The 20,440-nt window shown below is 40.5% G+C and overlaps 1 protein-coding gene across 2 annotated transcripts in view; it reads left to right on the forward strand.

The window, feature by feature from the left end:
• The window catches only part of LOC146985140 (arf-GAP with coiled-coil, ANK repeat and PH domain-containing protein 3-like), a 103,017-nt gene that overhangs the window by 63,373 nt on the left and 19,204 nt on the right, over positions 1-20,440 (forward strand). For both annotated transcript variants that reach the window (XM_085782894.1, XM_085782893.1), the window contains exons 5-15: positions 912-970; positions 1,285-1,468; positions 3,201-3,245; positions 3,406-3,501; positions 4,652-4,726; positions 8,704-8,715; positions 16,675-16,787; positions 17,914-17,965; positions 18,273-18,373; positions 19,258-19,369; positions 19,599-19,807. In XM_085782894.1, coding sequence (XP_085639020.1) covers positions 912-970; positions 1,285-1,468; positions 3,201-3,245; positions 3,406-3,501; positions 4,652-4,726; positions 8,704-8,715; positions 16,675-16,787; positions 17,914-17,965; positions 18,273-18,373; positions 19,258-19,369; positions 19,599-19,807 — 1,058 coding nt within the window. The remainder of the gene's footprint in view (positions 1-911; positions 971-1,284; positions 1,469-3,200; positions 3,246-3,405; positions 3,502-4,651; positions 4,727-8,703; positions 8,716-16,674; positions 16,788-17,913; positions 17,966-18,272; positions 18,374-19,257; positions 19,370-19,598; positions 19,808-20,440) is intronic.

The raw sequence follows: 20,440 nt of genomic DNA on the forward strand, positions 1-20,440 counted from the left end.
AGCAGCAGCAGCAGCAGCAATCACAGACAATGTGCTCAGAGGGGGAAAAGGGAGGAGGAGGAGTCCTGAATGTAAAACACCTAACTGAAGGCAGTGTGTGTGTGTGTGTGTGTGTGTGTTATTGTGTGAGAGCGGGTGTGTTAAAGTCTGAGTGACGTTCTTCTTCCATTCATTCCAACAGGCATTAAGGCTGATTAGCATCATTTGAACGCACCATGTGTGGAGGAAAAAAAGAAAAAGAAAAAGTTGTGCTTTGTCGCCCTCTGTTGGTTAAAAATACATGAAGCCCGAGCAGACGTCATTACTGTAAATCACACTTTCCCCAATGTTTCTGACCACAATTACTACACTACCGTTCACTTTTACAATCACAAGTCTTTGTAAACATACTTTTTATTTGCAACTATGAACTATTTCCACTAGTCTGCCGTCATTTTTGATGAATCTGTTCATTGTTTTGTCTATAAATTGCCCCAAAACACAGCTTGATGCATACCTAAATGTACAGCTCTGGAAAAAATTAAGAGACCACTTTCACAAGTGTTTCTTAAAAGCATCTCTACATGTATGACAGTCATTCTTTTCTTTTCTTTTTTAAATACCAACACAAACACAACTCATACTACTTTCAATTTTGGGAGAAATGTTGTCGGTAGATGATAGAATAAAACAAAAAAAAATTGATTTAATTTTACTCAAACACATACCTATAAATAGTAAAACTAGAGACACTGATCATTTTGGGAGTGGTCTCTTAATTTTTTCCAGAGCTGTATATATCATTACAGTAATACCACAGCAACAGCAGTGATGCAGTAGCAACATGTAGAAGTTTTGCCCCTGGATCTCAACTCCAGGTTTCCATGTGTTTTAAGCAATTGCTGATTTTTTTTTTCTCCCCTCTGTTTCAGATTCTGTTCGATCAGGCCCAGAGGTCTGTGAAGCAGCAGCTGCACAACTTTGTGAAAGAGTGAGTAAACCTGTGATTTCCTGAATCCTGACTCAGGTTTCCCTGCAGGACTTTTATATTTATGAAAAATTCAGGTGCAAAAGAAAAAAGAAAAAGGCAGAGTCCACAACCTGTAAAGAGCGGAGCTGCCCTTTTAACCCTTTAAAACCTTTTCCAGTGTTTTGAAATATTAAGCAACCTAGTGCAACCTTGAGCAGCTCAGATGTTTTGTCACAGACTTAACCTGAACTATTTTCTGCTATAGTAGATTATTTCTAACTCCCCCTCTTTGTCTTCTGAGTTCATCTTAAATGTATCTGCTCTGTGTTTGTCAGGGACGTGCGGAAGTTCAAGGAGACCAAGAAGCACTTTGACCGGGTGCGGGAGGACATGGAAATAGCGCAGGTGAAGAACGCTCAGGCGCCGAGGAACAAGCCTCACGAGGTGGAGGAGGCGACGAGCTCGCTCAGCATCACCCGCAAGTGCTTCAGACACCTCGCTCTGGACTACGTACTACAGGTACCGCACTCTGCAGCACGCACTCTTTATTCTCTTTTTATTATGTTTCTAACACTCTGTCCTTTCTCACTCTTCAGTCACACAGCTTCACACACACACACACACAAATTGACACAACATTGATTCAACAATTTCTTCGGCTTCCAGCTTTCAGCATTCACCCGTATTTCCTTCAGGAAATGCATTCTCTAGTTTTCTTTTTATGTTTCTAACAGTCCTTTCTCACTCTTCATTCATACAGCTGCACACATACACACAGATATATCTTTTATAAACCCAAATAAGGAATGAAAAACTAAACATGGATTTAAAAAAAATCTGACATAAGTTAGATTTGCAAGACAATACTGTCATGAAATGTCAGAGTGGGTCTGAGGTTGTTCAGAAAAAGAGTCTCCGCCACAGTGTTTGTCTTTATATGTCTCATTCTGCATCAGGGCTGCACATTTAATTGTAATATAAGTGAAATTACAAATGTGAATATGTAAATATGTGGATTGCATATCACAATATGGAACATGGATGTGCAATATGAGCAATAACCAAATCACAGGAACTGCAGTTTTTAACTTTTTTTTTTTTTTTTGATAAAGGTAAAATCTGTTGTGCATTGTTGACTCAGCACCATAATAAGTGTTGTGGTGCCACTGGTCTATAGATCATATTGATGCACATTTACTTTTACATACACTTGCATGCTTTGTACAAACCCAACACACAACTAATCAGATTTTTTTTTTTAAAGAACATTAATTTATCAGCTTTAGACGTGTTATATGATTTCTAAATGGAATAAATTACCTTTGTTTCAGTTTGTCGGCGTTACAGCTCTGAGACGAAGCTGTGACCTTTTTCCCTTTTGTGGCAAATAGTTTCAATCGAATGAGAGAGGAAGAAATCTGATCATATATAAAGTGTACTATTTATATTTATTTACATTTCTACTAATCTCTACGATTCGAGGTTTGACCTCGCCGTGGCCTTTCAGCCTCCAGCTGCAGCAGCAGCAGCGTCGTCGTCTTGTGTCCGTCCTCTGATCTGTGTGACACATCCTCCGCTCTGCTCATATGCAGCATCGGCTTTGTTTTGCCCACAAGTTGTAAACCTCCTCCTCCTCTTCCTCCTCGAAGCCGCCGGCAGGAACAAAGAGACTGATTGAGTTTGATCGCTGCGACGGCCGTGGCCTCGTTCCTGTCTTGACTTTTGTCTTCTAGCAGCCGTCTCTCTCTCTCTCTGTCTCTCTCTCTGCTCTCAGACATCTGACCCTCGGAGTCTTTACTGAAAATGTCTCGAGGCGTTAAAGGTCAACGCTGTGCGGAGACGCTGCTGTGTGTACGAGCGACCTCTTAAACGCAGCACAAAATGTCATTTAGCTTTGCATCAGTTAGGACGTACAATGCAAAACGGCTTTTTTAATTCAGGACAGACGGGCTTCAGCAGGGAATCGGATCATCGTTGCATTGTTGCATTAAGAATAAAAAACAAGTCTGTATTCACACAGAGAGAGGTCACCGTCACATCAGCCGGTGTTTAGTCTCTTCTCCACTTCTTCCCCACACAATGAAATCAGGGTTAATAGAGTCACAGTCACAGACAAAGGAGGATGTTGTCCACTAGAGGGAGTTTTCTGAATAGCCAGCAGCTCCAGAAGCTCCAGACTGTTTTTATACTGTAAATGCTCATTTAGAAACTCATCTTTCTTTCTTTCTTTTTTTTTTATTCCTTCATGCAGATCAACGTCCTCCAGGCGAAGAAGAAATTTGAGATCCTCGATGCAGTAAGTTTACACACACAGACATGCAGATGCAGATTTTATCCCTGCTACAACACATGCATCTTTATGATACAACTTCATATACTGTATGTATAATTTGTCATTTAAACTTAAACATGCCTAAAACATAATATTTAAAACCCGCTGCCTCTGTCCCGACCAGATGCTGTCGTTCATGCACGCCCAGTACTCGCTGTTCCAGCAGGGATACAACCTGCTGGATGAGATCGACCCCTACATGAAGAAACTGGCTGCTGAGGTGAGACGAGCTTCTTTATCTTTGTTGGTATCACTTTATAATAAGTACACAACATTAAGCATTAGTTCAGCATCACTCTTTAAAAAGCAGCTAAAAATACACTTTTCTTGAATTTCCCGCTCTCTCCATATCCCACATCCTTACTCTGTCTTTTTTTATGATTTCAATCTATGAATTCTTTGTAGCTTATTTCCATTGTCTCTATTTGTTACTGATCACTTTGTTCTCTATCTCCCCTTTTGCTCATGTAACGTTGATTATGTATGCACTTAATCTTTTTTCTCTATGTCTATTTGTTAGCCATATAAATTTGTTTTGTTGTAATTAGTGACAGGGGTGGAACTTATGTACAAGTCAATCGGCTTCGTTCCCTCCTTGCACCATCGAATATCAATGTGTGCTAAATAAATAAACCTGAACCTAAACCTAAACCTAAACCTAAATACTGAATTCATCATTTATAACACATGAATACTCATTAGTATGTAGTTTATAAACACATTTAAAAATGTTTTACTCATCATTGATAAGCACTAACTGTACTTATAAACTATATACTAATGAGCATTCATGTTATAAATGAAGAATTCAGTATTTATTAATGCTTAACTAATGCTTAATAGTGTTTACGTATTATAAAGTGTTACGTCTTTGTCCTCTCCACCAGCTGAACTCCACAACCCCACCAACACACGCACACACACACACACACACACACACACACACACACACACACACACACAGCCTCAGGCTCATTGTCTGAACTAGAGCTGGTGTCGTCCTCATTTGACAAATTACATAATTTCTCCACTGAATCAATTTCTGCTCGATGATTGAAAAAGTTGTGATACAGTAGATTTGTGAATGGATTTATTATTTTATTCACAAAGAGCCTCCTTATTTATTTGTGACCTACCGCTACTATAAAGACCGTTAACTGCCGTTCGCTGCACGTGTTGTGTTGTGTTGTGATGCTCCAGCTTGTTCAACCACAGCTGCAGGAAACTCAATCAATGCTTCGTTACCAAACACCGACCCAGTGAGTCAGTTACAGTCGGCTGCTCTGACACCAGAGTTTGACTGGTTGTACGATGTCTGAATGTCTCTGAAGTGACTCTTGTGCTTTTTCATTGTGTTTTTAATAACTCAGCTGGATCAGCTGGTGATTGATTCGGCCATGGAGAAGAGAGAGATGGAGCATAAACACGCCACCATCCAGCAGAGGGTAAGTTCCTGTTTCACCAAAATAAACACAGGAAATCTTAAATTGATAAGCAAGGCAAGTTTATTTGTCTAGCCCATTTTTATTTATTTATTATTATATTTATTTATTTGTATAGCCTAGAAACAGAGGAGGGATCCCTCACCCAGACAGACGTGCAATAGATGTTGTATACAGACAAGAAATCAGTTTATAACACAGAATATGGAAAAACATGGATTAAATCGCTCGTTTTTAATTCGCCCATCCATCATCCACTCAAGGTCCAGGTCCTGGTGTTAATTTGATTAATTAAACATAAAAGTATTATTGCCATGTAGTGCTGGGAAGTTACCATATCAACCATTCTACTAATTCATTATATGAATTCATTCAAAAAACTGGTGTTATTTGATATTTGAAAGATCTCAAAGACTTTTGACATTTAATTGGAAACTCTGATGCAGCTGCAGTTTCTTTTTTACTATGAAAAAGATACAAACAAAACTCTCAAAACGCAAATAGAAATTTGTGCATGTGTAAAAAAAAGAAAAAAAATAGACAAAAAACGAAATGTTTGGTTCATGAGAGCTTCATCAGTTCAACTTCCAACATGTGAGGAGCTTCCATTATACTCTTTATATATGAAGGCTTTTTTTCCACTGTGGGATTCAACAGTTTATCTTCTCACATAAGATTTAAACTCTCTGACGTTTGTTTTCCTTCGATATTTCCTCACGAAATGATTCATTCAGGCTGAAATCCTACACGTGCATTTTGACCCTGAGGAGTCTTATTCAGTGTGTGTGTGTGTGTGTGTCAGGATGACGTGGAGCTGCAACAACAGAGTGTGAATGTGCTCACATCACACCTCCGAGATCCAGTCTGTCGCTCGGCCGAGTGCGTCTGTTGTGACCGGGGGAGGGAGGGAGGGAGGATTAGACCTGGGCAGCTGGGAAGTGTTTGATTAATCTCTCTAACAGAGTCCAGGCACCGAGTTTAAGCATTAAATCAGGTGGATTTAAGTGTTTTGTTTCTTTTCCTAAGGAGATATTAATCCCGCTGTTGTCTGCTGTTTGGCAACTGTCAGCACTTTGACTGTTGTACATGCTGATGTATAAGAAGAAGGAGCTCAATAAAGTGCTGCACTGCAAAAACTCAAAATCTTTCCAAGAATATTTGTCTTATTTCTTGTCAAAATGTCTCATTTCTAGTCAAAACTAATCTCTTTCCACTTAAAATAAGACTCATCACCGACAAATTAACTTGTTTTTAGATAATTTTCACTTGTTTCAAACAAATATTCACTTGCAATAAGTAGAACGTTTTTTGTGTTTGTAATAAGGAAGAAAAACTTGCGCCACTATCAGATTTTTCTACTTATTTCAAGTGAAAATATGCTTGAAAGAAGTAAAAAGTGTCTTAAAACAAGCTGCTTTTTATGTGATGTTTCTTATTTTAAGTATAATGAGATTAGTTTTGACTAGAAATGACATTTTGACTAGAAATAAGACAAATATTCTTGGTAAGATTTTGAGTTTTTGTAGTGTGATCATATGGTTTGTTGATGAAATATCTCAACAACAACCGGATGAATCGATATGAAACTGCGTGTCGACCTTCATGTTCCCCGCAGGAGGAATTCCTCTGACTTTGATGATCTCCAGACTTTTCATCCAGATCCACCATGAGGTTCACATTTTGTGGTTTTTAAATAAGAGATGCGTCTCAAATACATTGGCTGGATCGTCTCTTGTGTCTTTCAGGCTGAATGAAAAACTACAACAGACACATAGACTTGGAAAAGATTCAACATCATATCTGCAACTCTAGGACCGGCAGTTAATCAGATATATTTGAAAATCACATTTAAGGATCGTTTCAAAGTTTTCCAAAACCTCATATTTCTCTCATGACTGAATTTTCCTTCACATTTTCATGTCTGAGAAGAATCAGATAGTGAACACGACACGACTCAACGCCAAAGCTGCTGATGCCAATTCGTTTAGCTCATTTAGCTCAATCACAACACAAATACTAGACATATAACATGTTGGCACAATGTTGGCACTAAATACAAATTCAAAACATTATGAAAGTCTTTAGAGTGTATCATGTTGGGATATTGAATATCTTTAAAGGGATAATTCAACATTTTGTCAAATTGGCCCATTGCCATAATCGCTATAGTCATAGCAGTAGGTTTGTTATCTTTAATTGTCGGTGCAAGCTATTTTAAGAACGGTGGAGCAGAGTTGTGAGCTGCTCAGAGCTACGCTACGGAGGCTCATGGGATTTCTTTGGTTTCCCTCATCAAACTCATCAAATACACAATCCAACAACTCCAAAACGCTCTGGTGGACAAGTTGTGACCTGCACATTCACCACGCTATGAGATAATAACAGAACGTTACCAGACAGAGTTGTTGTAGAGAGAAATTCATGCAAAACCGCTGATGCGCGTTGCCTTCAGGGACAGTTTTTCATCAAGCAGTCTCTGCATTTCCCTCTTAAACAACTCTGTCTGGTAACGTTGTGTTATTATCTCATAGCGTGGTGAATGTGCAGGTCACAACTTGTCCACCAGAGCATTGTGGAGTTGTTGGATTGTGTATTTGATGAGTTTGATGAGGGAAACCAAGAAATCCCATGAGCCTCCGTAGCGTAGCTCTGAGCAGCTCACGGCTCTGCTCCACCGTTCTAAAAACAGCTTGCACTGACAATTAAAGGTAACGAACCTACTGCTATGACTATAGGGAGTATGGCAATGGGCCAATTTGCCAAAATGTTGAAATATCTCTTCAAGAAACCCAATGACTACTTATCGGGCTGTTTCACTGAAGTCAGTATGGTTTCTCCTGTGGGGGCCATGAATGTCACCGCTGTCCATTCAGTCGTTGTCGAGATATTTGTCAGATTATCTCATTACCATGGCGGCATGACGACTCTTATTGTTACTTCAATGGATCAGTGATCTTTTTGATTTGACTTTGATGTTCAAAATAATCAGATCCATAATCGTAGCGTAGCCGTGAACTCCCCTCCTGGCATCGTCTCCTTTAATAATTAAAAAATAAATAAATAAATAAAAGACCCTTTATTCTCAGAGGGCCACTTGTGTGTATATGTGTGTGTGTGTGTGTGTGTGTGTGTCTGCTGCGTAGCCTCAGGATCAGTGACCATCTGTCAGACAGCTCCGGTCAGTCGGCGCCGTGGACGGAGCCGTGGGGCCAGTTATTGATCTGTTTGTGCCAGAGCTGTTTAGACACTAAGCTCCACACACACACACACACACTGTCCACTGTCCATCCCATCATATCACATCACAGAGGGACGTGTAGTCGTAGTAAATAAACAAGGTCATGAAGGTGAAGAAGCCACAGACTGCAAAAACTCAAAATCTTACCAAGAATATTTGTATTATTTCTAGTCAAAACAAATCTCATTATACTTAAAATAAGACTCATCACATTAAAAAGTATATTGTTTTTAGACACTTTTTACTTCTTTCAAGCAGATTTTTACTTGAAATGAGTAGAAAAGTTTTTCTTTCCTATTAAAGCACAAAAAACTTGCTTTCACTGGCAGATTCTTCTACTTATTTCAAATAAATATTTGTTTGAAACAAGTGAAAATTATCTAAAAACAAGTTAATTTTTAGGTGATGAGTCTTATTTGAAGTGGAAAGAGATTCGTTTTGACTAGAAATGAGACCTTTTGACAAGAAATACGACAAATATTCTTGGAAAGATTTGGAGTTTTTGCAGTGCATACTGTATATTATCAATATTATAGTGTAATTTGCAGGATTTTGACGTATTTTTGCTGCTTTGGCTTGATGTGCAGCCGGTAAAGAGGATAATCAGAGGTGCATTCAACCTCACAGATTATTGTATTATCCTCATTTAACCCCCTATAGTCTGTCTTCATGTGAATCTAATGCTGTGCTCTCTTCTTTTTCTTCTTGTCTGCATCTTCCCAACGCCACCGTCTCCTCTCAGACCCTCATGCAGGTGAGTGCTCATCCCTTTTTTTTTCTTCATAGTATTTTATTAAACATCTTAACTTTTAATTCTCCACTTTAAACAACATCTTGGGTTTTTAGTGCTGCAGCGCGTTCGTGCAGAACATTAACAAACCCCTTTGAAGTTTTTCTCTGTTTTCGTCAGCTGTAGTCGCTCTCCAGAATCTGCCTGGAGGACAAGCTGACGCCGCCGCCACCGCGTGTCCTGAATCTTTTATAAACACAGAACAATTAGAAGAAGAAAGAAAAAAAAAACACTGAACTTAGTTCCAGTGGCCTGTTGTTGTAGAAAAACTGTGTTACATCACCGGCTGCACAGACGAAACCCGGCGTGTCCTAAAAATGGATCATGAGAGTGTGACTGTCGATCAGTGAGGAAGCTGCTCCTGCACCAAAAAACTAGGTCACTCAGCTCCTGGATTTGCTTTTTTGGGGGTTATTTCACATGCAAACTTTCTGAATCTGAACATATAGTGAATCAGATATTCATCCTACATACAGTAACTGCATTTTTTTTTGCTTTTTCCCGTCTTTGTCTCTGCTGTTTTTAGAGCAGCATGTCCGACATGATGTTATTCTTTCCTTATTCTTGTCTCTTTTCTTTGGGTCTCGTGTAAACTTGCACAGGACAAAAGGGGCAGAAAATGAAATAAATAAAAAAATAAAGCCAGGGAGCAGAAAGGGAGTTAAAGTGCTCCACCTGTGGCCTGTCACTATTGCTGGCTGCAGCAGCACACAGGAGAATGAAAGCATCTAAATGCCAGAGTCATTCATTTTTAACCACAGATTTAATGGAGAAGTCCTGTCGACTGCTGCTGCTGATCTATATTCCCGTGTTTACATCAGCGGCTGCAGCGCTTACATGCTGGATTTATTTTTACTGCTCTGATGCTCCAGATAGATGTCGTGATGAAATAATGATTCAATATTTTGCTTTTTTTTTAATGATGGTCAGCAACTTTCTACACCAGCAGCAGCAGCAGCAACAAAGTATGAAAACTGCTGCAGCAGCGATGGATGTACTGTAAATATCCAGGAGACGTAGAGGGAACATTTGTAAAGAAATAGTAATGTAAAAGAGGCTGCAACCAATGATCATTTTAACTATTTATCTGATTAATCTTCCAATTATTTTCTAGGTTAACACATTAAACAGATATTAAACATTAATAACTATTCAGAAAAGTCAATCACAACATTTTACAGCACAATGAGACTCTCGCAGTGGCAAATTCTCATATTTACGAAGCTGAAACCAACAATTTTTCAGCATTTATGACCGGATACAACAATTATTAACATAGTTCAATCTTATCTGATTATTGCCGTTGAAAATGTTCTAACTTATAAAAGGAAGGACTCAATAAATCTGCTGAGTCTCAATGAAGAAAATCATGAATTAGTATAAAATCAGGTGAAAAGTATTGTGTTTAAACCACCTGTACAAACTAAATATACACAGGATAGTGCCATATAGCAAAAAAAACAAACAGAATTTTAGCCTTTTTGTTCAGAAAAATTACTTCAATAATAAATAAAGATATAAGAAATATAAAACAGACTATTTTTATCCAAGACATATAAAGACGAGATACTTAAGAAGCACAAACAGTAGAGATAAAGTTAAATGGCTGCAGCTACAGTGCAGAGTGACATATTATGAATATATCGTCCAGAATGTGAATGTCCAGAACTCAATAAAAAGATCAGTATCAAACAGAAAACTTTTTAACCCTAACCCTCTAATATATAAAAAAGAACTGAGTGTGGTTTGTTCCAGATTTGTGGTTCATTAAAAACTGAATGCAGCTTCTCTGTTTAGTTCTGAAAATGTCCTCAACTGATCTGAGAGGTCGGGATGGTTGCTGCTGCCGTGAAATCGTTCAGTGTTTTCCGCATTTTAAAGTCGATTCTTCAGCAAAGACAAAACCAGAGTAAAGATCTGAAGCTGGACTCAGTGTGAACTCTCTCTCTCTGACTTCAAAAAGTCTCAGTTTTTAATATTTTTGCAACAAAAACCTCCTCAGAACTCGTCTGTCGTCTCTGTTAAAGTAAAAATAAAACGGAGCTACAACTCTTCCTCTGTGGACAAATATAGCTCCACTTATTCACCAGCACATGACGTCTCAGCCGGCGGCGGCCGTCGTTAGATGAGTTCACCAGACGAGCGACAAAAACCACTTGAATGTCACGTCACATGTTTTTTTTTCTTTCTTTTTTCTCATCTCATCTTTAGTGTTGGCGCCTCCTCTCCACGTCCCTTTAGTTTTCCACCAGAGCTCATCAGAGGGTCAGTGAAGTTCCTCAGGATTGGGAGAAAGCTTTTATTTCCCGCCTGTGTCCCGATAGAGGATTCTCCTTTTAATCTAATTTTTTAATTAAAAGCATTAACTCTGAGCTCCGTCTAATCGCCCACGGTTTGTTGCCCTTTTGTTGTCGTGGTGAATTTCCCTCCACACGTTGCCACAGTGTGTGTGTGTCGCTTACAGGAGGAGGAGGAGGTTGTGGTGGATTATGTTTTAATGGCTCGATAGTGTTTTAAAAAGCAGGACCCTGCGGTGGCGTTGGAAGTCGTGGTGGTGGTTCGGTGAAGTGGACCAGGTGTGAGCGGGATTAGCTGAAGACGGTCCGAGCAGATGTACGTAGCTACGGCGCCGGGCCAACGTGTAAAGCCTTCAGACAGTCGTGATGAGGAGACGATAAACAAACGTAGAGGAATCAGAGCGACCAACTGGGCCTGTAGCTGCTGCCCTACATACAAACATACACACACAGCACAACTACAACAATAACTTCTTCTTTCCCCGATTATTTTCTAGATCAACACATTAAAGGGATAGTTCAACATTTTGGCAAATTGTTGCCATAATCCCTATAGTCATAGCAGTAGGTTCCTTTAATTGTCGGTGCAAGCTATTTTTAGAACGGCGGAGGAGCAGAGCCGTGAGCTGCTCAGAGCTACGCTACGGAGGCTCCTGGGATTTCTTTGGTTTCCCTAATCAAACTCATCAAATACACAATCCAACAACTCCACAACGCTCTGGTGGACAAGTTGTGACCTGCACATTCACCACGCTATGAGATAATAACACAACGTTACCAGACAGAGTTGTTTTAGAGGGAAATTCATTCAAAACCGCTGATGCACGTTGCCTTCAGAGACAGTTTTTCAGCAAGCAGTCTCTGCATTTACCTTATCGATATATAGTTCAATCAAAAACATATTATTGCAGTTGAAAATGTAAGAAGATCTAAAAAAAGAAAACCAGGAAGGACTTTTATATAAACCTACTTAAGTCTCAATTAAGAAAATCATTAATTAGTTTTAATAATGTGAAAAATACTCATTATTATTATTTCAATCAGACGAAAAGAACTGTTTTCTATTTGTCTACACAACAACAACTTTGCTTCTTTCCCTGTAACGTTTCCGTCCCGCTGCCTTTAATAATTCACCGACGTTCGGTTTCTGTCTTCTGTGACGTTGCAGCATTAAAAATAAATGATCTTTTGTTGTTGTGGGCTCCAGAGATTGCAGAGAGTCCCACAACCAAACAACCAAACAACCAACAAACCGACCCAGCACACGTCTCGTCTCAGTTCAGTTCTGTTGTTGTTGTTGCCTCCATGTGCAGAAACCTCAGGCTTCACACAGATGAAGGTAAGAGAAGACGGATTTCTCCTGTTGTCCTCCTGGGTCAAGGAAGAAAGGAAGGAAGGAAAGAAGGTAGGACAAAGGGAAAGAAGGAAGGAAGGACAAAGGGAAAGTTGGGTGGAGAGAAGGAAGGGGAAAAGGAAGGAAAGATAGAAGGAGGGAGGGAACAGATTGGGTTAATTGGGTCAAAAAGGAAGGAAGAAGTAAGGACGAAGGGAAGGAAGGAAGGGAAAAAGGATTGTGGAAAGAAGGAAGGGAAACAGGAAGGAAAGAAAGATGGACGGAGCAAACAGATTTGTTCAAGGAAGGAAGAAGAAAGAAGGAAGGGAGGAAGGGTAAAAGGATTGTGGAAAGAAGGAAGGGAAAAGGGAAGGAAAGAAAGAAAGATGGCGGGAGGGAACAGGTCAGGTCAATTGGATCAAAAGAGGGAGAAAGAAGAAGTAAGGAGGAAGGGAAGGAAGGAAGGGAGGGAGGGAGGGAGGGAGGGAAAAAGGATTGTGGAAAGAAGGAAGGGAGAAAGGAAGGATGGAGGAAGGGAACAGATTGGCTCTATTTGACCCAGAAGGACAACAGGAGGGTTAAAAAAAAGTTGCACTAGAGGAGGATTGGGGGTTTTCTTCTTGGCGGCTCTGACCTTCACTGGGTGTTTGTTTAGTGGTGGTGGGTCAACATGGAGCTGTGGTGTGTTCAGGGACTGTGGGTCGGGAGAGGCTCCGGTGCAGTTTGAAGTAGTTTTTTTTGTGCTGTTGTTCTTCTCCTCACACACTCTGAGGGTGACAGTGGCTGTAGCCGCGGTGGTTCTGGCAGCTGTATGGTAATCAGTCAGCGGTAATCCTGCAGCCAGGCGGCTCACAGGGCAGCAGGCAGGTGGCTGCAGCGCACGACACACATGTCAGTGCAGGAATTATTACGCACCGTGCTGCTGCAGTGACACACACTCACACTCACACTCACACTGCGCTGTGAGAGCCGCAGCCTCAGAGAGTGAAGACATGTTCACATCGGGATTTTAGGAGCTTTGTGTTTTGTTTTTTTTTATCTTATTTTTGCATCTTTTTCCGATTTCGATGTTGCTGGAGCACAGTGTCGGCAAACATCTGAAAATGAAGATCTTTTGCCGGTGGGACCACAGCTTGGTGGGTGGATTTGCATCACAATGGCTTGTTTTGTTTTCTTTGCTGCTCTGCTTCTTACTGTAGTTTTTTTTTTGCATAATTATTGTAAAAAATTATTTTCTTTTGTGCTTTGACTTTGGAAACGTCTCGATTTAGGAAGCAAGAGTAGTTCTCTCTCTCTCACTCACTCACTCTCTTTATCTCCGGCTCTCTCCTAATCCCCTGTCATGACTTTTCACTCAGTGCACTCTCTTTGAAATCTCAATTTCAAAAAGGAAAAAGGAGAAAATGCAGGTTTTAAAGCTCAGTGATGGGTTTTTTGCGGTGTATGTTCAACACAGAAATGAGTGTCGTCTGATGCGCGGTGCTGGAAAATGCAGCATGTGGGAGAAACGCTAACGTCCTCCTCTACAGTTATGACAATGCACTTAATGGTTTGTGTCATGTGAGAGTCTGACTCTTATGTAATTTCTTTATTAATAGATGTATGAAGATATTTTGCAGTGCAGCAAGTTATTGCAGCTTTTCCTCCCTTTGTTGCGTCTTGATAAAAACTCACAGATGTGTTTCTTCTCTTCTCTTCTCTTTTCTTTTGTTTTCATCTGTTCATTTTTTTTTTTTTTAATTTCTCTCAGTTTGAAGGAGTTTTGTTTTTTGCTCAGTTCTTCGAAGTCTGAGTTCAGATTCAACCTGTGGCTTCACCTGTGACAACAAACATGTGTCTGTTTGACGTATTAAAATTGATGCCGTGACAGAAGCGTTCGAGTGTCTGTTGTGGAGTAAACTCAGTGCACACACACACACACACACACACACACACACACACACACACACACACACACACACACACAACACCAGTTCAGATGGAGATGCACGGAGAGCGGTGCGTCGTCGTTCTATTATTAAAACATGGCAGTGAGTAGTTAATGGTTCGCTCCGAGCTGCTGCGGCTGCACCGACCCTCTTATGAAACACTGACGGTCGTTTCTTTATGTGGGTCGCTCCAGCAGCAGCAGCAGACGACTCTGTCCTGTTTTTTTAATTTCTCAGACACTCATGCATGTGAAGCTGAAATTCAATTTAGGTTAAGTTAATGTTCTGTCCCCACTTGTGTATCACATTACCAGAGAGATAGAGATGCTCTGAGGACAAACTGTGTCATGTTCCTTCCTCAAAACGCTGATGATTAAATGTGCTGTGTACCTACCTGTGTATTGCTGTTGTTGTTGTTGTTGTTGGCTTGTATTAAAGGGCAATTCCAGGCAAATTCAACCTGGTTCTGTAGTTTCCTAATATTTTGGGTCTAACATAATGAATCTGAAGATTTTTCTTTTTGTTCTGCAGTAGTTCTGTCTGTCTCCACATCGCCACAGCAGCGTAGAATGGGAGTGGACGGATCTTAGGCTGTTTAGTGGGGATGTCCGAGTCATTTGATTTTGAGTATCTGCCGATACCAGGTCCCGATCCGATACTTTGGCAATGCAGTAAAAAGAAAGAACACATCCAAGTTGCCTGGAGTTGAGACGGAGTTGTTTTCAAGACTGCTTGCCAAAAAACTGCCCACGACGGGAACGCGCATCAGTGGTTTTGCATGAATTTCCCTCTAAAACAACTCTGTCTGGTAACGTTGTGTTATTATCTCATAGCGTGGTGAATGTGCAGGTCACAACTTGTCCACCAGAGCGTTTTGAGTTGTTGGATTGTGTATTTGATAAGTTTGATGAGGGAAACCAAGAAATCCCATGAGCCTCTGTAGCGTAGCTCTGAGCAGTTCTAAAAATAGCTTGCACCGACAATTAAAGGTAACGAACCTACTGCTATGACTATAGGGATTATGGCAATGGGCCAATTTGCCAAAATGTTGAACTATCCCTTTAAGGTTTTTTATTATTATTATTGAAACAATGAACAGATCTATGCGTCACTACTGAGCCACACTTATAGCGCCACCTACTGGTGACAGGAAGTTAAACATATATAATATCCAGTCCTTGAAGCATCATCGTCTACTCGTTGATATTGAAAATGCACCTTAGAGCCTGAATGACACGACTAGTCACTAGTCAACTGTATATTTCTATATGCCCACTCTGTGTGTACAACAACGACGTACGCATGGACAACGTAACGTTACATTTCTGATACATCAGTGATCCAGATCTTTTCCGCCCGATTCAGATCCTTTGAAAATTACGTGATCGACCGCGATTTCCAATCACAAGATCGGATCGGGGATATCCCTACTGTTTGGGCTGTCTACATCCCACAAAACCACAATTTTTTTTCGTAGGCAACATCAGATGTCTTCAAACATACACCGAGGGGTTTGTTCACTTCAAAAAGGCTGACATGTTTTTAAACAGAGCTGTAATACAAAGTCAAGTTGGCGCGCTCAGTATGTTTACAGGTCGTCTGAAGCGAATCATCGACATATATATTCAGCCATTATTGAGAAAATACTTGTGCTACAAAAACGTTTTGCCTCAGAGTTGATATTCCTTTGTTGATAAAACAAAAAGGAGGACAGACAGAACTACTGCAGAAAAAGAAAATCTTCAGGTTCATTCTTTTAGACCTAAAGTATTAGGAAACTAGAGCCTCAGATTGAATTTGCCAGGAATTGTCCCTTTAAAGTGTGAGGTGTCATGCTTTAAGCCTCGTAGAGGTCAGAGGGTAATTTCATATGAATCACTCTCTCTGTTTATGTAATAACGTGCGTCACACTCACATCTGTTGAGTTATGAAATGCCCCCTACAGAGTGTGTACCACACACACACACACACACACACACACACACACACACACACACACACACACACACACACACACACACACACACACACACACACACACACACACACACACACAGACAGGAAGACATGGCATGCAAACTCCACAACTCCACAACTCCTCATGCATACATGGACTCACACACGTGACTCGTTTCTACATCGTCGCACAATTTATGTTGATGTGGTCGGTGCATGGACTGTATGTACAGCTCAGCAGGAAGAGCCGACACATGTAGCTGCAGAGAGGGAAGGAGTCAGGTTGTTGTTGCTGTTGTCGTTGTGTTTCCTGCTGCTGCTGCGTGTTTGTGTGTGTGTGTGTGTGTGTGTTCACCTGTTCAGTGATGCTCAGGGTTAACGTCCGCCTCTCGTCTCTCGTCTCTCTCAGGATTTTTCCTATGACGACTCGAAGGTGGAGTTCAACGTGGACGCTCCCAACGGCGTGGTGATGGAGGGCTATCTGTTCAAGAGAGCCAGCAACGCCTTCAAGACCTGGAACAGGTAACGAAAACACATCACAAATATCTATATCTATCTGTATCTATACACACAGGAAATGGATGGAAAATCAGCAGATAGCAGAAGTTTTATAAAGTTATATAGATTTGTGGACAGTGCAGAACAAAGACCTGATAGGAATGTATTGACCTGAGGAATAAATGTATGTTTTAGCATCAAAGAGAGATTCAGAGGAATCAAAATGAAGATACGATAAAAAAGACTTTATTGATCCTGTGTTACAACAGCAAAGATGCTGGTGCAAATAGTTTTCCATTTTAGTCTTTCTCTTATTTTTCTATTTTGAATAAAGATATATACATGATAATAGTATGTACAGATAAATATGGAGTAGTATGTTGAAGTGATAAGTGTTACATGTTACATACACAGTGTTGAGGCTGGGATGTCATAAATGATTAAATAAATAACGGTGCAACATGAATACAGGTTTATTTAAAAAAGAAATTAGAGAGATGAGCCATTTAATATAATCTATATGTGTGATATTTACATTAAAATACCTCAATCTGTATAAGATATTTCTGCTAATGTTTGTGCAAAAGAAACAAAACAGTTTAAATGTTTAAGAATAACACAGAATTTCTTTCATTTCGTTTTCTTTTGGGTTTCTATGCCTCCATGTTTTACATTGACTTTCTGTTTGTTTGGTGAATCATAAGGAAATTGACTCTGTTTGGAAAACCAGAACTTTTTTTTATTTTTTTATGTTTTCTGCATCAGACAGTTAAAAAGATAGTTGATCTTACATACATTATGTAGGTTCCTGCACTTCAAACAGAATCTGCTAGTAGATAATTCAGCCTGTAGCTTAACTCACAGGGTCGATGGCAACACCAGGGAGTAAAAAAAGGGAATCAATGCATTAATAATACAACTCTATGAAACATGGCATAGATCGAAAAGAAGTGTATAAATTGGAAATAGAAGAAACATTATGATATGTAGAAACATGTACAGTCTAGTAGTGTCTGCAGCTGCAAACTCATCCTCTCACTCTGTGGTGCTTTTACGTACTAGTGCTTCACCTTTGACACTCTGACCCTTCACCGCTGAAAGGATATCCATCTAAAATGTTTGATTTATTTATCTCCCTCTCTCTGTGCAGACGGTGGTTCTCCATACAGAACAGCCAGCTGGTCTACCAGAAGAAGCTCAAGGCGAGTCCATATATCCTGCAGCTATGTGTTGTCCCCGGGGTAACAGGGCTGTAAGAGGTTAAGTGCGACGTTAATGGGATAGGATGGGATGGAGGATGGGATGAGACGGGGGGGGTCTTCACTGAAATCCATCATCACTGTTTGTGAGTGGAAGGGATCTCTGCTCCGATCTGAGCTCTCAGTCTGGTGCTCAGGTCATTTTCAATTCTCTGCTTGAGATCAGAGTGGGTAAATATCTAATGGACAGAAGCTCAGAGGAAATAAAATAAAAATAAAATAAAAAATGTTGTTGTGTGTGTGTGTGTAGGACTCTCTGACGGTGGTGGTGGAGGACCTGCGGCTCTGCTCGGTGAAACCATGTGAAGACATCGAGAGGAGGTTCTGCTTCGAGGTCGTGTCTCCCTCCAAGTAAGAGACACACACACTGATTTTTCTTTTACAATTCAAGGTATAGTTCAACATTTTTGGCAAATTGGCCCATTGCCATAATCCCTATAGTCATAGCAGTAGGTTCGTTACCTTTAATTGTCGGTGCAAGCTGTTTTTAGAACGGCGGAGCAGAGCCGCGAGCTGCTCAGAGCTACGCTACGGAGGCTCATGCATGGGATTTCTTGGTTTCCCTCATCAAACTCATCAAATACACAATCCAACAACTCCAAAACGCTCTGGTGGACAAGTTGTGACCTGCACATTCACCACGCTATGAGATAATAACAGAACGTTACCACACAGAGTTGTTTTAGAGGTAAATTCAGAGACTGATTGAGACTTCTTCCAGCTTATTATAGTTTTTATTTATCCACAGAAATCCTTCTAAATATCTCAACATGTACAAGATGGACAAAGTTTTATAGTTTTGAAGATATCGTGATTTAAATGTTGCATGAACGCACATGAAAATGCAGCACATGATACTTTTCTTTACCTCAGGATGAGTTGGATTAACTTTCCAAGAAAACTCCCATGCTATGGTTGAAAAAACTAGAAATCTAAATATATATGTTCGATAGTAGATTTAATTTCAGCACAGAAACCAGAACTTTTTCTACAAATTTGAGTTATTTCAAAACAAACCATAAGATCTTATCAAAATAAGAGTCTTGATACATAAATATGTGATTCATTCCTCATTTCTGCTGCTGTTCAGTGTCAGACTTTTTTATTTTTGCTCCTAAGAAATGAACAATCTGCTGAAACGGAGATGAACGATGAACTCTGAAGTGAAACCAGCATGTGGAAGTTAATAATAATAATGTGATGCTATGTTAATACTGAGTGTGTTTGATTGACAGGAGCTGTATGCTTCAGGCTGAGTCAGAGAAGCTCAGACAAGCCTGGATCCAGGCCGTTCAAGCGAGCATCGCCTCGGCCTACAGAGAGAGTCCAGACACCTACTACATCGAGGTGAGTCACAGTCAGTCCTGCATCTTAAACCACCTACAGACACGTTTTATAGCTCCTTTAATCATTTTATAATGTATCATTAATAATTACGTTGCAGATTAACAGTCAGATTACAAACCCTGTGAGCTGTGAACTCAACACAGACGCATCCTGCTGTGATGAGCTGATGATCTGACATAGGGAACACGTGAGCGTGGTATTTTACACTCGTGTGTGTGTTTATATTTAGCATCTGGACAGGACGGCCTCCCCGTCCACCAGCAGCATCGACTCGGCCAGCGAGCCGCGGGAGCGCAGCGCCCGGGGGGAAACCATCCTGCAGAGGATCCAGTGTCTGCCGGGGAACGAGCAGTGCTGCGACTGCGGCCAGGCCGACCCGCGCTGGGCCTCCATCAACCTGGGCATCCTGCTCTGCATCGAGTGCTCCGGCATCCACAGGTAAGGGTTAAAAAAAACAGAAAAACATCTGGATCTCACAGAGTGTGGAAATAATTTTAATCCGAAAGGTTCAAGGTATTTTATTTTGAAATGTTGATCCATGAGAAGATAAAACTTTAGGGCGAACGGGAAGCAGATAGAAACCTATAGAACCTAGAACATGCTTTATAATGAAATAGAAATCTCACCTGGTTTATTTATTTATTTAATAAGGACAATGTAACACTAATTTAATAGTATTAAAAACTGTGAACCAGAGTTAGCCAGTTAGGCTCATTTACATTCACTGTCCCTGACCAGATGTTAAAGGCAGCCAAAAAACTGAAAAAAAGACATCTATTAAGTGGTGCATACAAATATGTATTGCATATGAAATATGCGGCAGTGGCTCAGGTGGTAGAGCGGGTCGTCCAATGATCAGAGGGTTGGCGGTTCGAATCCCGCTCTGTCCCGGTTGCTGCCGTAGTGTCCTTGGGCAAGACACCTTACCCACCTTGCTCCTGATGGGTCGTGGTTCGCGCCTTGCATGGCAGCTTCCGCCGTCTGTGTGTGAATGGGTGAATGTGATGTACTGTAAAGCGCTTTGGGTATCGTTCAGGTATAGTAAAAGCGCTATACAGACCATTTACCATT

The sequence above is a fragment of the Trachurus japonicus genome, chromosome 7 (assembly GCF_045865225.1).
Source record: "Trachurus japonicus isolate A0001 chromosome 7, Traja_1.0".
Classification (NCBI taxonomy): Eukaryota; Metazoa; Chordata; class Actinopteri; order Carangiformes; family Carangidae; genus Trachurus; species Trachurus japonicus.